At 49.7% G+C, this 16,956-nt stretch overlaps 1 protein-coding gene across 1 annotated transcript in view; it reads right to left on the reverse strand.

Moving 5' to 3' along the window:
* LOC127202676 (S-adenosyl-L-methionine-dependent tRNA 4-demethylwyosine synthase TYW1) overlaps window positions 1-16,956 on the reverse strand; it is a 75,559-nt gene that overhangs the window by 34,854 nt on the left and 23,749 nt on the right. The window contains exons 10-13 of the mRNA XM_051161382.1: window positions 16,304-16,422; window positions 14,813-14,922; window positions 3,412-3,589; window positions 1,951-2,086 (exon numbers count right to left, since the gene is read on the reverse strand). Of these exons, the coding sequence (XP_051017339.1) occupies window positions 1,951-2,086; window positions 3,412-3,589; window positions 14,813-14,922; window positions 16,304-16,422 (543 nt within the window). The remainder of the gene's footprint in view (window positions 1-1,950; window positions 2,087-3,411; window positions 3,590-14,812; window positions 14,923-16,303; window positions 16,423-16,956) is intronic.

Below are 16,956 nucleotides of genomic sequence, written 5' to 3' on the forward strand. Positions count from 1 at the left end.
CACTCGGTTACCCATGAGCTCACACCCTGGCACTCGGTTACCCATGAGCTCACACCCTGACACTCGATTACCCATGAGCTCACAACCTGACACTCGGTTACCTATGAGCTCACACCCTGGCACTCGGCTACCTATGAGCTCACACCCTGACACTCAGTTACCTATGAGCTCACACCCTGACACTCGGGTACCTATGAGCTCACCTGCTGACACTCAGTTACCTATGAGCTCACACCCTGACACTCGGGTACCCATGAGCTCACACGCTGACACTCGGGTACCTATGAGCTCACACCCTGACACTCGGGTACCTATGAGCTCACACGCTGACACTCGGTTACCTATGAGCTCACACCCTGGCACTCGGTTACCTATGAGCTCACACCCTGGCACTCGGTTACCCATGAGCTCACACCCTGACACTCAGTTACCTATGAGCTCACACACTGACATTAGGTTACCTATGAGCTCACACCCTGACACTCGGTTACCTATGAGCTCACACCCTGGCACTCGGTTACCTATGAGCTCACACCCTGACACTCAGTTACCTATGAGCTCACACACTGACATTAGGTTACCTATGAGCTCACACCCTGACACTCGGTTACCTATGAGCTCACATGCTGACACTCGGTTACCTATGAGTTCACACTCAGTTCCTTATGAGCTCACAGGCTGACAGTTCCTTATGAGTTCACACTCATAAGTTACTTATGAATTACCTATGAGCTCATGCTTGATTGCAGAACTTTCTGGAAATTAACCTTCTACTTAAACCCAGATTATCTGCTGCCATCGCAGGCAGGCAGTCCCCAGGCTGCCTCCCAGCACACTGCATTTTGAACCTTGTGGACATGTTTCTCTTAAGTGCATGACAAGCAGATAACACAAAAAAGGACACAGAGCCAGCACAGTCAAGAGAAACCTGGGAATCAGATGAAAAATGATCCTTGCCCTTAAAAGTCTGAAGATTTTCTAAGTGAGAAAGTAAGTAAGCCAGGAAGAGAGAGAGATGGCTCCACAGGTGAAATCGGCACGATGAAGTCAATCCCAGAAGCCATATGGAGATGCTGAATGCAGTGGAGGGCAATCCCAGCACTCCTACAGACGGAAGAGGTGGAGACAGGAGAGCCACCAGAGGTGGAGGGGAGCTAGCCTCGACTATGAGTGAGCTAGCCTGGACTACTCAATAGCAGAAGCAATAAGAGAAACCCTTTCTCAATAAAGTGGAAGGAGAGAACCAACTCCCAAATGCTGGGACACACATAGCACTCTCTGCACCCCTCTCAGTAACAATAATGATAATAAATTAATTTTTAGAAACTGAAGATGTGGCCAGGTGGTGGTGGTGTATGCCTTTAATCCCAGCAAAGGCAGGGGCAGAGGCAGGCGGATCTCTGAGTTCAAGGCTAGCCAGGTCTACAGAGCACACACACTCTAGGACAGCCAGAGCTACACAGAGAAACACTGTCTCTAAAAACAAAACAAATCAAAACAAACAAAAACCTCTGAAGATGTGAGACAGGGGAGGGCTCAGCGGTTAACCACATTTGCTGCTCTTGCACAAGACACAAGTATGGACTCCAGTGCCCACATGGGGAAGCCCACAGCTGCCTGTTACCTCCAGCTCAGGGGCATCTGGTGCCCTCCGCTGGCCTCTAAGAGATGGCTCAGCAGTCTGGAGCACTAGCTGCTCTTGCAGAGAACCTGGATTTAGTACCTATTACCCACACGGCCAAGGGATCTAATGCCCTCTCCTGACCCCTGGGGTACTAGGCATGCACACAGTACATATACAGGGAAAACACACACATAGATCTTTTTTAAAAATTAAAAAAATAATAATAAACATTGTAATCTTTCTGTATTTTAAAGAAAAAATGGAGCAAACATAGTTCATGTCTCTTCCTTATTTACTTATTTTTAGGATGACATCACAACTCTTACCTTTGCAGCTAAGGCTTTCAAACTATCTAGGAACCGCTGCCAGAAATCCTTGAAGAGCGGCCGGTCAATCTTCTTCAGGCTGTCTTTGGTGCTAGCGTCCACGCTCACGTACAGCTGAGTGACTGGTATGAGGTTCCTTGGTAATGAAAAATGAAAGAAAAGAGAAAATAATGCCTACATTAGGAACTTCACAGTAGAAATGTACAGTCAGTAAGAGATTATCTAGAAGCGTCCACTTTGCCCACGTGTCTAAAGCAACTCTTGCTTTCATTTTGGCAGAGCTGGGGGTGGAAGCCATGGGCATGGGCAGTTAGGAACACAGTCTGTGACTGAGCTATAGCCCCAGCCCATGATGATTTCATAATGTGATACAACAGGAAGTCCCTGATTGTTTTTTAAATGCCTGGACATGCAGCCTAATTAACTGAAAACATTAATTATCTGAAACTGGTCCATCTTCGAACACTAGATTTTAACGGATGATAGATGAGATGAAACCTAGCTTGAGACCCACAGCCACGGCACGGCAGGTTAGGCAGGCCATTGCATCTCTCGTGGCTTCAGACACCCAGTGCTTGGTTGGAGCCCTTCCTGATCATAGCAGGAACTGGCATGACCTTTTTCCTGTGTGTGCACAGCCACTCAGGATGATGGACAGCAATTCCCAAAGGCCAGACGAACTGAACAAACATCCACTGCACACAGAAACCAGAAGTTCTGGCCAGTGACGCTGTGCTAAGCATCAGAGATAGAGAGTCAAGGAAGTCGCCCCATCTCACCTCGAAGCAGACAGTGAAGAAAGAGGGTCAGTCTCTGGGGGTGACAGAGCTCACTCTACAGGCTAGACACCAGCAAAGGGGCCCTGCAGAAACTCCTAGGACCTGGGGACCCTATTTCCGCCCAGACCTTGCCTCTGTAACAGGACAGGTCACGAGGCTCTCAACCTGACCCCCTCCTCTGCACACAACACGGCAGTCGTCAATAAAGAAGGCTATACAGAGATGGTTGAGCAGTTAAGAGCTCTTGCAGCTCTTGCAGAAGACCTGGGCTGCTTCCCAGCACCCACATCAAATGGCTCACAACTGCCCACGACGCCAGCTCTAGGAGACCCATTACCCTCTGCTGGCCTTTGAGGGTGCCTCAACACACATGGTGCACACACAAATAAAAGTATATTTTTTTTAACTTTATCATAATTCCTGTGCCTGAGAATTCAGCATCACCACTCAGAATGATGGAAAAGTGCAATATTTGGGGGTACAACCTTAAACCTAGTCCTCAATGTCAAAATGTCCAAAGGTTGTGTGAACACACAGGGCCAGTGAGATGGCTCAAGTCCCACATGGCGGCCAGTCTCAGCTAAACAGTGAGGACTGGACCAGGAGTCAGGTCTACCTTCCACCGTTCCCTGCCTACCAGGAAGTAAATCACTATTGGCCGCCGTGCCGCCTGTAGCCTCACCTGATTTCCTCAGGGAACTGCGCGTTGGTCACGAGGAAACTGGAGATGCCCTGCTGGTGGAGCAGCTTCAGAAGCCTGTTGATCTCTGGGTACATGATCGGCTCGCCCACGAGCGACAGTGCACAGTGCTTGACTTCCATCCCCTCCGCAAATCGCTCTGCCTTGAGCCCTGGCACGCCTGAGAGAGCAGCAGAGAACAAAGTCAGAGCGGGGCACACCCGGAGAGTGCCACTTCCACGTCCAGCAATGATGCTCTGATTTTTGAGGGGAAACCCTTTTTTAATTTTTTGTAACAGGAGTTCAGTCTGTGGCCCAGGCTGGCTGAAACTCTCAGTAATATTCCTGTCTTAGCCTCCCCAGAGCTGAGATTATAGGAGCGGGCCTCCACACCTCCCTTAAAACGTAATTCTCTTCTTCTTTTTCACGTTGTGTGTGGGTATTTTGCCTGCATGCAGCACACTCATGCAGTGCCCAGGGAGACCAGAAGAGGGCATTAGATCCCCTGGAGCAGGAGTTAATGGATGGTGAGCTGCCATGGGGATGCTGAAACTGACTGAGGTCCTCTGCAAGAGCAGCAAGTGCTCTTAACAGTAAAACACCTCTTTAGCCTTGAGACTTTATTTCCTTAACACATGATTGTGGGGGACTGGAGGGACAGCAGAGTGGGCAAAAGCTCTTGTTTCACAACCATTAAGAGCCTGGGCTCAGGCCGCAGCACTGAGGGATGAAGCTGGGCATGGCCATGCACACCTCTATAACCCTCAGCACCGAAGGGGATAGACACAGGAAGATTGCTGGGGGCTGGGAGAGACTCTGTCTCAAAGGAATGGGGAGGAGCAATGATAGAGCAGACACCCAGCACCCTGCAGTGACCTTCACACACACACACACACACACACACACACACACACACACACACACAGGGGGGGGGGGAGAGAAAAAGAGAGAGAGAGCAAGAGAGAGAGAGAGAGAGAGAGAGAGAGAGAGAGAGACTGTGAATAGTACCTACCTCAATTGTTGTTAGGATTAAAGTCAAAAATATGTGTAAAGATTTCCATGACACTCGGGAGACAGTGGAACTTAAAGTTGAACTTTAAGTTCAAGGCCGGCCTACATAGTAAAGCCCAGTCTCAAAAAAATTATCTTTCCTATGAGACCCACTCACTAAGATCTATTACAATACCTTTGCTGCTATTAATTTAATAGGTATAGCCTAATAAATGTTTACTATTAGGCTTATAATTATTACGGCACTATTATGCAGTATTATTTACCCACTTAACATAACAAAAAAGACAGATACCTGCTGTGTTTTAGAATAAGCCTTATTTTATCTGGAGCTGGGCAGGTATTAACCCCTAATCCCCCAGCCTCCATCCCATGCCATCTGTTCTAGTGATTTCTATCTGGGCTGCCTCCCATCCATCATCCCAAGATCCTTACTAAGGTTGTTCGTTTGCGCTGTCTTTTCAGAGTTCCTGCTCTGGCCCCGTGTGGCTCTTTTCCTATCCCAAGGCCATTCTCCTCCTTCCTCCTCCTCTGGTCCCGGCTGCTTCTTTTTCCCAAGATCCCTCTCTCAAGGCTCACAAACCTTTGCCACACCTACCTTCTGCAGCCCTGCCCAGGTACCAGCTTTCTTTTAGTCCAACAGTGAGGCAAGGTTAAAGAGCAATACTTGGGGCATGTGACGGTCTGCAGTAAGACTCTGGGGGGTGGGGGGCATTAACACATACAAAGCACCAGACCAGACCCCAACAAACCTTGATCCTAGTTTACTGAATATCACAATCAACTAATCATGATTAGATGAAGAAATGGCTCAGCCAATAAAATATGTGCTAAGCAAACATGAGGACCTGAGTTTGAACCTGGGGACCCTTGTTTGAAAAAATAATAATAACAATTAAGATGAAATCTGAATAAATTATTTAAATAAAAAAACTTTTTTAAAGGCCAGGTGAATTGGCCCAGCCCTTTAATTACAGTACTCAGGAGGCAGAGCAGAACTCTGTGAGTTCAAGGCCAACCTGATCAACACACTACATTCCAGGAGAGCCAGAACTACATAACAAGACCCTGTCTCAAAAAAGCAAAACAAAACAAAACACAACACAACAAACAGGGTGTGGGTGGTGGTTCCTTGGGTGGCACTGGAGAGGCAGAGACGGGCCAGGCAGCCTGCTTGAGACCCTGTCTCAAACAAAAAACCCATGGTGGGCAGGGCCTGAGGAAAGGCAACCACGCCTGCCTGGGAGTGTTCCAAGTCACGGAGAGATGGTGGGAGTGAGTGTGCATTGGACATGAGTAGGCAGGTGCTGCTGGGCAGCGGGCATGAAGAACAGGTAGAAGAAAAAGAACACAGGCATGTGAGTTTGAAAAATGGAGCAAGGCAGAGGGGGACAAGGGGAAAACATGTGTAGCCCGGGCTAGTCTCAAATTCGTGATCCTCCTGCCTCCGCCTCCTTCAGCAAGTCCTACTGACTTGTGCTACCACAATGGAAGCTGCCCAACTGACAAGGACTCAAGCCCCGTCCCTCCTCACCCCTGTCCTCACACCGCATGGCCGGACTTGTTCAGAGATCCTTGGCCCTTCTGGGCCACACATCCCCACACCACACACTCCCCAAACTGTCAGCCTCCTTCCAACAAACAGTCAACACCTGTGCCTCAAACACACACACACACACACACACACACACAAAATCAGTGAGTAATGTCACTATCATCCCAACGATAAAAAAGACCATAGAATGTTCCTGGAAATATAAACACTCAAGTAAACACCGCCCCCATCTAACCATCACAAGCAGTTTAAAAAGTCTGAAAATGACAGCTGCCATCTTTCTGTTCCTGACACTCAGCATGTGTACTTCCCCTCAGTATTTCTGAGTGAAGTTTTTTCCTTGCGTTATCGAATCTAAGATTTAACTCACATCCAAGTTTTAAATAAAACTTGATCCTTAAACTCAGTCTGTGTTGCCAAGACAACCTAGCACTCTGCCTAACAGTCCCGATTAGCTTTAAATTCCACATAAGCAGCAGAAGAGAGAGGGGTGGGTTGCCCTGAACTGCCTCGCCAGCCCCCAGCTCTAAATGAGGGACAATGGCGTGCTAACTAGACCCTGGGTGGGGCGGGTAGGCTAGGCAGAGGCACTGGACTCAAATTCTGACTCTACTACAAGGCCAGTTTGGTATGTCCCAGCGCTTCTTCCCTTAATACTTAACATGGTAAGCGGAGAGGGAGAGTGTGAACAAGAAAGAATTAAATTAGAGGTTAGGAGTGTGGCTCAGTTGGCGAGTTCTTGCCTCGCAGGCATGGGGGCACACCTGCAAGACGAGCGCGTGGGAGGAGGCAGAAGGAAACAAGTGTAAGGTTATCATTAGCTACATGCTGAGTGGAGGCCAGCCTGGGCTACATGAGACGATCCAACACACACACAAAACACACACACACATACACACACACACACACACACACACACACAAATGAAGATGGGGACAGCTGAGGGACTGGGATGGCGGCTAGTGTGAAGCGAGCTCCAGCTGAGTCTGTCCGGAAAGCATCACCAGCACCGTTTTCTGCTGACTGGGTATATGCAAGGTGTCCCGAGGAGCAGTTTAGAGTAAGTGGCTCTGACGAACAGAGACAAAGGAAGCAACAAAACATACAAAATAACCAACAGAACCCCCTGGGAGTGAGCTGGAGAAGGAAAATTACATCCCATATTCAAAGTGAGACAGGAAGTGAACCGTCTGTCAGACAGCTAAATGTATAAGCACTGTTCAAATGTGGGTTCTAGGAAAGAGGACCGCTTTGGGAATAGACACACACACAGAGATCATGGACACATATACACAAGCACAAACACATGGCAAGCATATACATGACACATGCACACAATCCAGTTTTCCTGGCTTTGCTGTTGCTAAGCAACTTCTGTGCCATTTCTCTTATCCTGGGTGGCTTCTGAATCATCCTGAGAGCTGTCATCAGACAAACTAAGGAGCAAACTTTAACTCACGGAAAGGTGCCAAGGGAAGCAGGGCTTCGGGGTTTAGCCTAACATTTAGTAAAGCAGACGGCACACAAACTTGCCGCAACAACATGCTCTCCACATACAATATTCCTATTTCTTTTCTGTTGCTTGAGGCGGGACTCACTGTGAACTCCAAGCTGCTAGGATGTGCTGGAACCTACTCTCCTCCTGCCTCAGCCTCCTGAGCACCAGGACTGTAGGTGAGCCTCAACATGCCTGGCTGAAGAACCTCCACAACTCAAGTCAAGCTAACCAACTAGGAAACATCCCCTTCTTTGTTACCATAGTGACACAGGTCCTGGCTAGAAACCTGGCTGAGAACGACAGCTGTGACAAACGTTTGATGGAGATGTCACAATGTCAGGTGTGTGCAAGTGTTTGTATTGGTGCGTGCTCAATGCTCTGTGTAGAGACCGGAGGACAACCTCCTTAGGCCTCAGGCAACATCCATCTTGCTGGAGCCGGGTTTCTCCCCAGCCTGTAGATCATCACAGAAGCAAAGCCAGCTGGCAGAGAGCCCTGAGAATTCACTTGCCTGTCCCCTCAGCCCTGGCATACATGCACATGCCATGATGCCCTGATTTCTCCTGTGTACTCTGGGAATTGAACTCGGGGCCTCGAGCATGTATAACAAGCTTTGAATTATTTCCTCAGTTCCTACAACTTCAGGTTTTCGTTTTGTCACTCTCACCACTTTCATAAGTCAGTTTCAGAAATAGGGACTAAAGAGATGGCTCGGTGGGTAAGAACACTTGCTGCTCCCACAGAGAACCCGGGTTTGGTCTAAGCACTGTCATGGCTGCTCAAAACCCTCTGTGACTCCAGTTCCAGGTGACTGATGCTCTTTCCTGGCCTTGGCGGGCACCAGGCATGCATATGGTGCACATATAAACATGCAGGCAAACCTCTCATACACAGAGCAGAAAGGAAAAGAAGCCACAAGTGTTCTCTGTGTGCCCACACCAGTTCAGCAAGCCTTCTGTGTCTCCAAGTACAAACAGGAACACTAGCAACAAATGTCTATTTCGTCTGTGTCATCAAGACTCATGACATTCTTGACATTCTTTCCTGCTTTGGTTTTTTTTTTTTTTTTTTTTTTTTGAGACAGGGTTTGTTTCTCTGTGTAGCCTTGGCTATCATGGACTGGCTTTGTAGACCAGGCTGGCCTTCAACTCACGGAAATCTGTGTGCTTCTGCCTCCCCGAGGGCTAGGATTGCAGGTGTGCACCTCCACGCCTGGCACCACAACATCTTAACAACTCAGGTGCCCACTTGGGTCCCTGGACTGCTTCTCTGTGCCTGCCAGGGTGGTGTTGGGCAGGGGGCAGGGCACATGTGAAACGATGCTGAGTGGCAGTGACGTTCTGACCCACTTTTGATCAATATACAGTTAATTGTGCTTGTGCATAATGGATGCTGTGAGAAGAAAGGCATCTTAATGACTGGGCTGAAGGGCTGAAGAGACAATGACTGCCCACCGAACTGAGAGCGCATTTGAGGGGGGAAAAAATCATAGAATAGCTTCAAAACCACTCTAGGCTGGCTAATGTTAGAAAGCCAAGACAACAGGCAATGAGACCCATGCTCCATCCTGTCCTCAAAAACAGAATCATGAGATGAGTGAGCTAGCCCCATGGGAGGGTGGGCAGGCACTCTAGAAAACAAAGGACCCTCAAGCTAGGATAAAGGACTTTCTTTTTGTTGTTGTTTGGTTGATTTTGGTATTTTGGTTTTTTGGTTTCTTTTGTTTGAGATAGGGCCACCTGAAGCCCAGGCTGGTCTTAAACATAGTATGTAGCCAAGGATGACCTTGAACTCCTGATCCTACTGTCTTCCTCTTCCCAAGGCTGGGATTATAAGTGTGCACCACCCTGCCAGGCAGGCGATGTCGCCTGAGCCACACCCACAGGCTGACAGTCACTGACCACCTAAGAATGCAGCTCTAAGACAAGGCAGGGTGGAGGTGCCCGTTGTAGCAGCAAAGACCAAAAGGACTTCAAGAATAAACATACAAAGCCGGGCGTATGGCGCACGCCTGTAATCCCAGCACTCGGGAAGCAGAGGCAGGTGGACTGCTGTGAGTTCAAGGCCAGCCTGGTCTACAGAGTGAGTTCCGGGACAGTCAGGGCTACACAGAGAAACTCTTTCTCAGGAGAGAAAAAAAGAATGGACATGTATGTACTTTGCAATTTACAGAGGAGAAGGAAAAAAAGGGGGAGGAAAAAGGGAAAGGAGGAGAAAGCGCAACTAGAACAGTCTCTAAGCACTCTGGTTACAACATACAGATACCAAATTAATCAGAAAATGCCTAAATGACATGGATAGATGCTCCCTGTCTTTCCTTTTCTCTCTTTCTCTGTTCCCTCCCACCCACCTCTGCTTTATGAGACAGGGTCTCAACGTCACCATCCTCTGCCTCAGCCTCCTGCTGGGATGAGCCAGTGCAGACGCGAGCCCAGCCAATAAATCTATCCTGATGTCTCCCAATCGACTTCAAACGCTGCCGTTGACCTTAGGAAGGAGCTGCTCACGCTCTAACAAGGAGATGAGAAACACACATTTCCTTTTGGTGTGGATGGGAAGCCATGCGCTGCGGGGTCTCCAGGGACGATTCAGACCCAGGGAGGCCAGAGCTCAGACCCCAGGCCCCTCCTTGGGCTCCAAACAAGACCTAGAGTTTCATCTTTAGAGGCTAAGAGCAGGCTGTGGGGCTGAGTACTACAGTACCTGTCTGGAATCCCAGTGGAAAGCTGGTGCAGGAGGATGGACTTCAAGGGCAGCCTGGCCTGCATACTAAGTCCTTATCAAATCAATAAGTAAAGCAAACTGGGGCAAACTCTAGTCCCAACACTCGGAAGGCACAGGAAGGCAGATCACTGAGTTCAAGGCCAGACTGGTCTACACAGTGAAACCCAGCCAGGCAGAGCTGCATAATGAGATCCTATCTCACAACAATTAGAGCTAACAAGATGGCTCAGCAAGTGGGGAGCTTGGCAACCTGCATTTAAACCCCACAGCTCCTGTAAAGGGAGGAAGAGAAGGTCTCCACAAGTTTGTCCTCTGGTTTCCACTTGCATCCCTCGCGCCACCCCACCCTCCAACGGGCTTTGCTAAAGTTCGATTCACAAACATCCATTAGTCCTGCTATGGAAAGCCTCACTATTGCAGGAGCAGAACATGGTGGCACATACTTTTGATCCCGGCACTCAGGAGGCAGAGGCAGGAGGATCTCTGAGTTCGAAGCCAGCCAGGATGTACATGGAGCCATGAGGGAAGCAGGAGGTATCACCTAGTCAGTAACAGCCCGACCAGCCTGGCAGAGTTCTGTCCAGACACTCGCTTCTACACAGAGCTCAGGCCTCAAGCCACAGTGCAGAGAGAACAAAGGGACCACAGACCTCGTCCAAGGGCTGTACTGCCGAAGAGTCTCTTTCATCACTTACTTGTGTCTTATTTCACTCGTGACTTATTTCCATTTCAAGTGTAAAAGTGCTCCTTTCAGGAAAATAACTATCAAAACTCAGACTCTGTACCGAGGACATCTCGTGTGGAGTCCGCCCTCAAACAAGCAGACAATGCCACTTAAGGCTGCTTCTCCATCTCCCTGGGGACATAGGTCATTTTTAAGAACACTGCAGCACAGACAGCTAGGAAACACACATCCTTGGCCACTATTTCATCAATTATGGGTTCAGTTGACTCTTCAGACACGAAAACAAACAGAAACTTAGTACAATATAAAGATGAAGCTCAGTGTCATAATCATGCCGCACAGTGCCGCAGAGGCGTGGTGAGTGCCGCACAATGCCGCAGAGGCGTGGTGAGTGCCGCACAGTGCCGCAGAGGCGTGGTCAGAGCCGCACAGTGCCGCAGAGGCGTGGTCAGAGCCGCACAGTGCCGCAGAGGCGTGGTCAGAGCCGCACAGTGCCGCAGAGGCGTGGTCAGAGCCGCACAGTGCCGCAGAGGCGTGGTCAGAGCCGCACAGTGCCGCAGAGGCGTGGTCAGAGCCGCACAGTGCCGCAGAGGCGTGGTCAGAGCCGCACAGTGCCGCAGAGGCGTGGTCAGTGCCGCACAGTGCCGCAGAGGTGTGGTAAGCACGCACGAAGCCCTGCCCTCCATGCCCAGCACATATAACCTGGGTGTGGTGGCTTATAACATAACCCCAGCCCTTTGAGGTGGAGGCAGAAGGTTCAGGAGTTCAAGGTCATCCTTGGCTACATGCTGAATCCAAGGCCAGCTGGAGCTACACAAGACCCTCTCGGGGGTGGAGACAACAAAGGCTAGAGAGATGGCTCAGCCATTAAGAGCATCTGCTGCTTTATCATGAGGACCAACTTCAAATCCAAGCACCCATAGTCAGTGACTCACAAATACCTATAACTAGAATTATGAGGGATTGGACACCTTCTGGCCTTTATGAACATAACACACACACACACACACACACACACACACACACACACACACACACACAGAAATAAAACTTTTGAAAACTCATAGCAGAGCTAGAGAGATGGTTCAGTGGTTAGAAACACTTGTGGCTGTTGCAGAATCTGGGTTTGGTTGCCCATACCCTAACTGCAGCTATTCCAGGTTGCCTGACTGGAATTGGAAGAAGGTTCGCTCCTCTGGCCTCTTCGGGTACTGCAAGCTCACGGCGAGCAGCTAGACGTGCAGGCACAACCACCCAAACATATAAAACAAAGTACATTTTTTAAATGCATTGAATAAAGAGTCACCCGAGAATACACAAAAGACACAATAATCATCCAGGTGGTGACAGCACAAGCCTTTAATCCCAGCGCTCTGGAAGGCAGTGGAAGGTGGATCTCTTACAAGTTCAAAGACCAGCCTGGGCTGCAGAGCAAGCCACAACTACATAGAGAAACACTGTCTCAACACCCCGCCACACTGAAAAAAAAAAAAAAAAAACCCCACAAATCCTGATTTTGAGAAAAACAATGACTAGGGCTTCTAAAGATTTATGTTTTGATTTGTTTGAGTCAGGACTCACTACATAGCTTGGGCTAGCCTGAAACTTACTACAGACCAGGCTAGCCTCCAACTCACAGAGATCTGCCTGCCTCCAGCCTCCAAGTTCCACCAAACCCAGCCTATAGAGATATTCATGTAACAAAAGAGCTTTTATTGGCTTTTTTTTTTTAAGCTACCTATAAAAAGATATGTCTTTGGTGCTGAAGGAACCAGGGCCACATAGACTTAACAAATCTCACTGTATTGCTGACGACTCGTTCACGGGTCTGTACCGTACAATCTATGCTAGTGGCTATGCTTTCTGTTTTAAGAGAATTTAAGTATATAGCAAGCCAAAGTAAAAGTATACAAAGCAGATAGGGAGGGAGGGAGGGAGCGGTCAAGTGCTCACAGCGCCCTGTGGAGACTGACTAGGGAAGTCAAAGTGGTCAGCTGGAGGCCCGATTGGGCGTTCTCCCACGGCTGCGCTTTCAGCTTCCCTCTCCTACTGCGGCACCTTTAAATCATGGAGTGAACACTGGTGCCTCTGTTGGAAACGGGTCACCTTTCAGCTGTCCTCAAGGTTACAGTGGTTCCCTCTTGGGCTGACCTGCCGTTCCCTCCCCTCCCTGTCACAGAACTGTGTGGGGACTGGAGCCTGCTGACGCAGGAGGAGCAGATCCAGGCCAGCCTGAGGTCCCCTGCAAGACCCTTATATCTCCACGACAGAAAGAAGGGGAGAGAAAGCGGGCCGAGAGAAGAGCTGCGCATTCACAGGCCCCGGCTCGCTAGACTTCCTCTCCGGGAAGGAGCAGCAGTCGGCGTCTGAGCAGCCCCAGATGGTTCTGACTCATGGTGGAGACTGGAGCCAGAGCTTTCCAGTGAAGCCAAATATAAGAGTGTGGCAGAAGAGCTGAGACTAGAGAGTGAAGGGCAGCGCCTGTGCCGCGGGCCGTGGGGGGTGGAAGGCATTTACTAAGAGCACCCAGCTTCTCGTGGGGCGGTCACTCAGAAACCCTTTCCCAGCCAACTCTACCTCGCTGATTGCATGAGGTTTTTGGTTTGTTTTTTTTTTTAATGGTTATTACTATTTTGTGTTTTTAGGCAAGGACTCTCTATGTAAGGTGGCCTCGAATGCCCTATGCAGCCTGGCCTTTAAATTCGCAGAGATCCACCTGCCTCCACCTCCTGAGGGCTGGGCTTCAAGGTGTGTGCCACCACATCTAGCTAATTTTTATTTTTAACTGTGAGTACAGCGTGTGTCTGCGGGAATCGGGGTGTGTGCACATGAGCGCACTAAGTGCCTGCGGGGGCCGGAAGGTGGCCCCACATCCCAAGAGCTGGGGTGACGGGGCTGTAAGCCACCTGAAGTGGGTGGGGGGAACAGAACGTTAGTAGCACGCACTCTAACCTGCTGAGCCCGTCTCTCTAGCCCCACAACTAACTGTATCTAAGAATTCTCCACAGACTGAAGCATCAGGTTGGTTCACACAACAACCTTGTGCTCACCAAGAAGCAAGAGCAGAGGCGGTGAGGAATGATGGCAAGATGTCTCCAGTGCACCTCACACCAGGGCTAAGCTTGAGCTGGAGTTTTTAATTCTTCCATCGAATAGAAATACAAATGCTAAAATACGCGCGTGCATGCACACACACACCCCCCTTCCATCATGGATTTGCTTCCACACAAGGAGTGTACAGTAGTGTAGGAAACGTGGAGGCCCTCGTGCTCACAGTTGTCTCTTCAAAGGGAGGGATGAATAACCTGTGTCTGCCCAGAAGGCTGGGAACAGACGTGGTTAATAGCCCGGTGACCTTTCGTGGCCAGATCCTCCTGCAGAGCCGTATCTGCGGCATGTTCATCACCTAATCCAGAGTCCATCTTAAAGGAAGAAGTCACCTGTACTTTACTGAGACTTTCCACACAATCACTTCATAAGCTTTGTTGTGCAAACAAGGTTGAATTCACTATCACCGGGAAACGTTCTGCCAAACTGTGCTGTGCTTAAGTATGCCTAAAATTAACTACCTGAGGTCAGACTCTGAAGTCTGACACAACACTGGCTACTGAGTTGTACTGAAACAAACAGCCTTCCCTCTCATGGACCACTGTAGAGACAAACTCCACTGGAAGAGGCCAGGAAGCCATTCTGACCCAGGCTGTGCCTTTTCAGAGAGGATGTGGCCCTGCTGGTGGACGGTTCACGTAGCATTTACCAGACCCTGGCTTCTATCCCCAGCACAGGGTAAAACCAGGTGGCGATGTACACCTGTGATCCCAGGACTCTGGAAACAGAGGTCCCAGGCCACCCTCCGCTACACAGCAGGTTTAAGGACAGCCTGCCACAAATAAGACCCTGTCCTGTAAGAAGGAAACAAGCAGGCGAATACCTTTGAACTGTTTAATCATGTGCCGGTGGTTCTCCACAGCTTCCTTCAAGATGAGTTCTGGCTGGTCCATCTTCCACCGCCACTCGGTGCCCACAGGATTGGTGTGGTGCCTGTAAAGGCAATGCAGGGCGCTATGGCCTCCTTTGTGAAGTCACAGAATTCACTCAATATAATAAAGTCAGAGCTCGTGTCCCCATAAAGCTCCACTGTTCGAGGGATTCCCTGTATTTCCAGTCACGGCACAAGGCAGAGAGGAGAGGTCCCTCCGCATCCTGCTCTGCTCTTGGCTCAGAGTCAACCTCAGGTTCAGGCTGACCAAACACAGGAAGCTGATTTTTAAAAAAAATACCTTATTACTTCCTTATGGGTATGTCTGTGGGTATGTGGGCCCCTATGTTCAGGTACCCAAAGAGCCCAGAAGAGGGCAGCAGATCCCTGGAGCTGCCCAAAGATGGTGCAGAAAACCAAACTCTGGTCTTTTGAAAAGAAATAAATGCCTCTAACTGCCGAGCCACCTCTCCAGCTCCTCTTTCCTGTGTTCAGTCACCTTAACTGAATACAGACACAAGCGTGAGGTGACCTGTGGGCAGCTCATTCCCAACGTGAACTGACGATTCCTAAGCCACATGAGGAGAGCAGAAGTGCTCAAGGTTTGGAAACCACAACCTATACTAAGCACACCAAGAGTAGGTGTGGCTTCTCTTTCTGACTCTCATATAGCCCAGGTTGGCCTCAAATTCCCTAGGTAGCTGAGGATAGCCTTTAGCTTCGGATCCTCCAGCCCCCATATCCCCAGTGCCGGCATTATAGTGCAGACCACCACGTGTGGCTGACGCAGTGTTGGGAATGGAACCCGGGCTTAGCGCATGAAAGACAAGCGCTCTACCTACTGAACCACACCCACAGCCCTTCCTACCCCTTGGCCATTTCTTTTTCCTTCCATTTCCTTTGAATACATAGAACACATGGGCCTCACTGCTTCCAGCTGTGATTTTTTTCCCTGTGTGTGTCTCTATGTGCTTATGTAAACGTATGTGCCAATGGCCCCAGAGGCCAGAAGAGGGTGTCGGATCCCCTAAGGCTGGAGTTCCAGGCAATGTGAACTGCCTGACCTGAGCGGTGGGAGCTAAACTCGGTCCTCTCTAAGAGCAATGACTGTTCTTTTTTGGGGGGAGTGGGGGGGCTTTCCAAGACAGGGTTTCTGTATAGCCTTGGATGTCCTGGACTCCCTTTGTAGACCAGACTGGCCTTGAACTCGCAGCGATCTGCCTGCCTCTGCAGGGATTACGGCATGCGCCACTACGCCCAGCTGCAATGAGTGTTCTTAATCACCGAGCCAATCTCCAGCCTCCAGTTACAACTTTTAACAACTAATTCAGTCAACAGACTCATGACAGGACTATGCAGGCTGACGTCCTTCTGGAGAGTGTACTGCACGCAACAGGCCCGGACAGAGCTCAGCGTCGGTCACCGCGCTGCGTCTCCACTTACCGCCAGCAGAAGATGCATTTGTTCGCACACGCCAAGCTCGGGGTGGCTTCCATGCAGCGGTGGCTCTCAATGCCGTAGAATGTGTGTTTGTAGCAGCCTCCTCTGCCCCGCAGCATCGACTGTGACAAGGAGGAAACACACCATCGTATGAATAAGAGACTCAACAGCTGGGCACTGTTGCCTTGTTTGCACGCTTTCGTTTTCTTCTTATAGTATGTGAGGGGTGCGCGCTGGCTCAGGCGGGCCACAGCATGTGAAGGTCCAAAGACAACTCTGTGGAACTGAGACTCTTTCTTCCACCTCTATGTGGGCCCCAGAGACTGAACTCAGGTCACCAGGCTTACACGGCAAGCCCCTTACCCTCTGAGCCATTTCATTGGCCCAAAGGCATTGTTTTTAAGATGACACTGTAGGCAGGGGATGGCTCAGTAGCTAAAAGCATGGCTGACAACCCATGACCCACATGGTGGAAGGTGAACCAACACCTCCAAGCTGTCCTCTGACCTCTACACAAGTAAGTTTTACTTGTGCTTTTCCCAGCATGTGTCCCCACTGTTAGCAGCACGTGACCATGCTGCTACAGCGCCACTCTTTCCTGGTTTCATCCTGATGCTCCAGCGGCAGAGATGCTGACTGAGTGTCTAATTAGCGCC

The sequence above is a fragment of the Acomys russatus genome, chromosome 19 (assembly GCF_903995435.1).
Source record: "Acomys russatus chromosome 19, mAcoRus1.1, whole genome shotgun sequence".
Lineage (NCBI taxonomy): Eukaryota > Metazoa > Chordata > Mammalia > Rodentia > Muridae > Acomys > Acomys russatus.